Source organism: Mytilus californianus, unplaced genomic scaffold (assembly GCF_021869535.1).
Source record: "Mytilus californianus isolate M0D057914Y unplaced genomic scaffold, xbMytCali1.0.p SCAF_6, whole genome shotgun sequence".
In the NCBI taxonomy this organism is placed as follows: domain Eukaryota; kingdom Metazoa; phylum Mollusca; class Bivalvia; order Mytilida; family Mytilidae; genus Mytilus; species Mytilus californianus.
The window spans coordinates 66,493,474-66,500,542 of record NW_026262712.1 but is presented as its reverse complement, the minus strand read 5'-3'; the positions used below and the strand labels follow the sequence as shown (position 1 = coordinate 66,500,542).

General features: G+C 29.9%; 1 protein-coding gene across 1 annotated transcript; it reads left to right on the top strand.

The window, feature by feature from the left end:
• Positions 1 to 519: 519 nt before the first annotated feature.
• On the top strand, positions 520 to 3,503 carry LOC127704229 (acetylcholine receptor subunit alpha-type acr-16-like). Its single transcript, XM_052208183.1, has 4 exons — positions 520 to 628; positions 1,795 to 1,943; positions 2,222 to 2,373; positions 2,989 to 3,503. The coding sequence occupies exons 1-4, from the start codon at positions 595 to 597 to the stop codon at positions 3,311 to 3,313; spliced, it is 660 nt and encodes a 219-aa protein (XP_052064143.1). The 5' UTR covers positions 520 to 594; the 3' UTR covers positions 3,314 to 3,503.
• The last annotated feature ends 3,566 nt before the right edge of the window (positions 3,504 to 7,069 follow it).

The following is a 7,069-nucleotide window of genomic DNA, read 5'->3' as shown; positions in this document are numbered from 1 at the left end:
ATAAAACAACTTGAAGGATGCACCATTTCTTTTCAAAACAACAAAAAGGCTTAACTGTACTGAAAAATCAACGCGTACGCATCACATTCGAAGGTCTAAAATTTATCTAATATTTTTATGTTATATGTGTATCTGGTATAACTTGTACACGTAAGGCTTATTTGGATCTACACTATGCAGTATAAAATGAGTTTTTTAACTATCAAATCAACCGCACATGTAATTAACCGCAATAAAAATACAATAAAAAACCACTTTCTCACGATGTGCTCTTAATATATTATCTTTATGTCATAATAACGTCAATGAAGTTAAAAATAAATGTTCATGACTGTGTTTTCTTGTGGGGGGGGGGGGGGGGGGGGGGGATTTAGTTTACAAATGTAATAAAATATTTGTATTCCGTATACTTTGTCATGGAAATTCAGTGCACCACTACAGCTTATAAGTATATTCAATAATCCACTAGATTGTCCAATCTAAATTACTAAGTAGTAAATAAATACATGTAAATACAGAATACAGCTGACAATTTTAAAATGTACTAAAATAGAAATAACTTCAATGTGACGGTTGCCTTTATTTTCAAAGACGATGTTGATGCTTATCATATTTCTCTTCAGCTTTGGTAAGTTCAACTTTCAAATTGATAACACTATTTGAAAAGATGTTTTAATTGTTAAGGATTTTATGTTTAAAGTTTTTTTTATCTTTCGGATAAGTTTATTTCTCCAATATAGTCAGAATTACTTTGTAAAAATGGCTTTGGACACTATTTTTGATGTAAATAAGCATTAGTGCGTGACTTTTCAGTTTGCAACAACCGCTTTAAACATACAATATTTTTTATTTGATATCTTTTAAAATGGTGAAACAAACGATATTGTTTATTTAATACCTTTGAACATGGTGAAAAATATTAAATTTTTTATTTAATATATATCTTTTAATATGGTGAAACATACGATATTTTTATTTAATATCTTTTAACATGGTGAAACATACGAGATTTTTTATTTAATATCTTGGAACATGGTGAAACATACGATATGTTTTATTAAATATCTTTTAACATGGAAAAACATACGATATTTTTATTTTATATCTTGTAACATGGTGAAACATACTACATTTTTATTTAATATCTTTTAACATTGTGAAACATACTTTTTTTTTCTTCAATATAATTTTACATTGTGAAACATACGATATTTTTTATTTGATATCTTTTAACATTGTGAAACAATAAACATACGATATTTTTATTTAATATCTTTTAACATTGTGAAACATACGATATTTTTATTTAATATCTTTTAACATTGTGAAACATACGATATTTTTATTTAATATCTTGTAACATGGTGAAGCAATACGATATGTTTTATTTAATATCTTTTAACACGGAAAAACATACGATATTTTTATCTAATATCTTTTAACATGGCGAAACATACAATATTTTTATTTAATATCTTTTAATATGGTGAAACATACGATTTTTTTTATTAAATATCTTTTAACATGGTGAAACATACGATACTTTTTATTTGATATCTTTTAACATTGTGAAACATACTACACTTTTATTTAATATCTTTTAACATTGTGCAACATACGATATTGTTTGTTCCCACAAAGCAGCAGTTCACATGTAAAAATGAAAATTTAAAAATTGAGGATACTTTCTAATTAATATTGCTGTCTCATCGACGTATATCCAACATATTCTTTCATCAAACTTAGTTCAGTGTAACAAACATGAATATTTCATATCTCATGCTATATATGTAGGAAACCGAGCAGAAAGTGTTTCGATGAACGAGGATGATTTCCTGTCCCTACTGATAACAGACTACAACAAAATGGTGCGCCCCTCAAACAAGGAACAGCCCATTACTAACGTCAATCACAGTCTAGCAATTCAAAGGATAGTGGAGTTTGTAAGTGTTGGGAGAATATTTGTTTCAATATAAAGGACAAGTTTTCGAAATAATATCTTACTATTTTGAAAATAATAAAAAAGAGATGACAAACCCTTAAGAGAAAACCTAGCAAACATAAAAAGATAACACGATGACATTATTATATATTATCACTATATGTAAATACTCCAAATTTATATAAATAATTCTTGTTTCTTTTTACACTAAGGATTGTAAGGTTGAAATTGACATTAAATGCATGTCATTCTTATTGTCTCTTTGTATGATTTTTCAAGAACTCGAATGAGCTCACAATAGATGCATGGATGCCAACAACATGGACAGATACGCGACTCAGTGCAGCAGCAGAAAGATTCCGGGACGATTTTAGTCATATTTCTATTCCGCAGTCTGCAGTATGGTTACCCGATATTACTTTGTATCAAAGGTAGGTCATGTTGTTTATTTTTTATTAGATTGTGGAATTTGTTTATAAATTCATTTTAAACAAGTGATACTGTTATTATTGATTTTCATGCAAACATTTTCATATTTTATACCTGATTGAAAACTTGATGTTCAATTAAACTTTACTTCTGTGATTTCTAAGGATTCAACAACTTTAAAATCTATTTTTATTTCGTATTGTGACAAATGAGTTTTCTTCGACAGTATAATTCACTATAATACACTATCTGCTTCGAAATAAAATTGAGAATGGAAATATACTATACCAAATACAAGGAAATGAAAAGTATCACTAGCTGATTATAAACTCATCATGGATGCCAGGCTTAAAATTTTGTGTATGCCAAATGCGCGTTACGTCTACATAAGACTCATCAGTGACGACATTATCAAAAAGTTTAAAAGGCCTATTAAAGTACGAAGTTGAAGAGCATCGAGGGTCCAAAATTCAAAAAGGAAATTTATTTTCATATCATCGAAATTGTGCGTTTTCTGATTTAAAAGGGTGCTTTAAACTTATTTTAGAATGTTTCCGAGAAAAACAGTATGCCTCTTTTATGAAAATTCAAACATGTTTTGTGATATTTTTTTGTAGACCAACGACACACCTTGACTACGAACCAAATGTGTTGTTGTATGGCGGTGGTCAAATGGTGTATGTTCCATCATCTCGGATTTGGACGGACGATTGTAAAGATGTAGGTAAAGGTATTACCGAATGCTCCTTCCAGTTTGGTCCATGGAGTTATGACACTGATGACGTAAACCTAAAGTCGGATGGGATTTCAATGTATGAATATCGTGCGCATTCAGAGTTTGAGATTGTTGAATCAACAGCAGTTAGAATGAACTACAAAGGACCATGCTGTGAAGGATATTGGGCTTGTATCAAGTACACCCTTTCTATAAAGCGTCGCTAAGTACAAACAGCAACGATATTATAACTTGTATATATAATTGACATTATATCAAATTGGTCGATTATTTAACTGTATCCTTCTTGATAAACAATTATAAAATTTGGAGTTTGCGGAACACGATATATCAATCATCATTTTTTTGCTTGTGACGTTATATTCGTGTTTGTTGCACATTTCAGAATATATTTTAGGCCAATAAAAAGTATATGAAAATTATAAGTCGTTTTTTATAAACATGGTTGCATATTTGATATACTAATAAAGCATAATGGACTACAGGACTAACTGTTATATGGAACTTATCGGGCCAGGATGGTATGCTATTTCAAATGCGTCGATGTATCATCCTTTAGTCTTTTTTTTTATAACTCAACATTATTTAACGTTATCAATTTGCAATAAAGAAAATAGTTAATGAAAACAGACAATCTAGTCAAAGAAAAGGATGCTCAGACAAACATTAATCGACATTTTTTAGCACACGAGACCAAAGTTTTGGGTCATTCCCAAAGGGAAACACACGAGATCAAAGTTTTGAATAATTTTTAAAGGGAGCACACGAGACCAAAGTTATGGATATTTTCCAAAGGGTACACAGCAGAACAAAAGCTTGAAAAAAATTCGAAAGGGTACACACTAGACCAAATATTAGAATAACATCCAAAAGGTACACACCAGACCAACGATTAGAATAACACCCAAAGGGTACACACCAGACCAAAGCTTGAAATAACATCAAAGGGGTACACAGTGACAAAGTTTAAAATAACCTCTGCATGTTACACACGTGACAAAAGGATACCAAAGTTTTGAACTAACTCCGAAAGAGCACACACATGTTTTTATAGTGATTAAGATTATAACGCAATGTTGAATTTTGACAATTTTACCTATAGTATTATGTGTGTTTATTTTGCTCACACATTGTTGTCAAAATAAAGGAATTATATGCGGCTGTCATACAAGTAAGAGGTCTAGTTAGCTATAAAACCAGGTTCAATACAACATTTTCTACGAAAGAACATGCCTGTACTAAGTCAGAAATGTGACATATACTTTCCATTTGTTTGGTGTATTTGAGCTTTGGATTTTGCCATCTGATAAAGCACTTTCCGTTTTCAATTTTCCTTGGAGTTTGATATTTTTGCTATTTTTTCTCTTTCCAAAGATTAGAATAACTTTCCAAAGTATACAGACAAGAACAAAGAATTTCATAATCTACAACGGATAAACACATGACCAAAGTTTGGAATTACCTCCAAAGAGTTTATACACACATGACCAACGATTAGAAAGCCAATCATATATAACGTTTGAGAGCTTAAGAGCAGGAGATACAGTTTTGTTTTACTGGTGATTTTGTAAAGAAAATTTGAATACAAGCTATTTTTCAGTTAGTCAATTCAAATATGTTATAAAAACATACCTTCATGTGCTACTTTAAGAGATAAATGGGGTCGAAATTCTAGACATTTTTTTTTTACATTTCTTTTCTTTGGAGAGACATACTAGACTTTTGTTTCAAAAGATAAACACAAGCAGATTTTTGTAAAAACATTTTGGAAATTCTTCTTTATATAAGTATGCTCTAAATTTGTATAACATTCTTTGGAAATAAGGAAATATGATATAGTTACAGGGAATGTAATGACGTCGCTAACGTAAAATGCTATTTTTCGCGACTTCAAACTGCGGCATATCGGGAAAGATGCATTTTCGACTGAATCTTATCATTCAGACTGATTTAACTTGTAAAAGAATTCATTAATCCTCTTTTTGAAAATGAAATTTGGCTTGATTATGTGCGAAAATCATTTGTGTCAATTTTTATGAAAAAGTCACCGATTAAATCTTTTTTGAAATTAGATAAATATACACCAAGAAATGTTTTTTTATAATAAAACCAAGAAAAATTTGATAAAAAAGAATTATTTCCAAAGAATTATTACACAAATTTAAAGCAAACTGATGTTGTACTGTTACACCACTGTCCCAGGTTAAGAAAGGGTTAGGATCCCGCTAACATGTTTAACACCGCCGCATTCTGTATGTATGTGCCTGTCCCAAGTCAGGAGACTGTAATTCAGTGGTTGTCGTTTGTTGTTGTGTTACATATTTGTTTTTCGTTTACTTTTCGTACATAAATTAGGCCATTAATATTCTCGTTTAAATTGTTTTACAGTAGTCATTTCGGGGCCTTTTATAGCTGACTTTGCGGTATGGGCTTTGCTCATTGTTGAAGGCCTTACGGTGATCTATAGTTGTTAATTTCTGTTTCATTTGGTCTCTTGTGAAGAGTTTTCCCATAGGCAATCATACCACATCTTTTTTATATTCAAATGTAGATTTGATATTCCAATTGTTTTTACAAAAATCCGCTTGTGTTTATCTTTTGAAACAAAAAAGTTAGGTATGTCTTTCCAAAGGATATAAATATTCCGAAGAACCCGAAATTTTGTAGGATAAGTCCAAAATGTAAACCCCATTTATCTCTAAAAATAGCACATGTAGATATATTTTTTATTTTTTATTTAAATTGAATAAGCAAAAAAATAATATTATTTATATTAACTTGTCCCAACTGTTTTTATTGTTTATTATTCTTATACTGAAGAGGTAAATACTTTGTAAGAACGGATTTTTATTGTGTGCGGTTTAATGTGTATCTTCAGTTGTTTCATTGTCGAAATTAAAATAAGAATGAATGAGGGTCAATAATCCAGAAACATTCCACCAAATATCATACGAATCTACTCCAAGTTATGAACGTTGTCATTGGTTGTGTTTGACCAGCTTCTAAAACACATAAATCCCGGTATAAAAACATGAACATCTACAAAAACATTTGTTCTTGTCATTTTTTTTTATTATAATATGGGAAATTAAGTCCCATTAAAATGACAACTGAATTCATTAAATGCCGTATGCAATTGGAACGAGCAGGGTATATTGTACGGGAATTTACCATATGTTTTAATTTTTTATATAAATTAAACATGTTGTATTTATTACCTTAATGCTAAATGAGACTACAAGTGCCGTAATTTGTAATTCGGCGATAACTAGTAACATTCAAATACAAAAACAGACCGCCATATTCTTCTAGGTATTCATTGATTTCTGATAATTAAAATGTCATATGACTATTCAACTTCCTGATTATAATAAGCTGGCATTCATATCGAAGGAACCATGACAACTCTGATCAGGTATTTTAAGATTATAAGCCAATTTAGATTAAATAATTGACATGTACACCAATTAGACCAGTTATATATATATGTATCTTTACTTTTTTGTCTGCCAGCTGTCGTTTTAGAAAAAAAAAATAAAAAAAAATCACTTTTGTTTTCAGGAGACGTCCGTCGACATTATCTAGAATGAATTCAATGTCAGTGTGAAAACTAATGAACAAGAAAATTTAAGGATAGGTAATTATATTTAGAAGCGGAACGAAAAACGTAGAAAATTAATTTAAAAACAAAATAATAATTGAAAATCAATCGTTCAGAGAACAATTGAAGGTCATTTTACCCTATGATATGGAAAATATTAATTGGGTTTGAAATGTCACTTCTAATGCCAAATGATAGCTTATTGTGTTCTGATTTAAAAGATATATGGTTTCTATACACTTTTGTTTGAAATAAAGGGTGATAATCTGTTTTTCCGGTTTGAAAAATTTCATTTTCAGTATTATCTGATAGTTTATTTGACACAGATTCCAAAAAATATATGATTCTATATACTTTCACA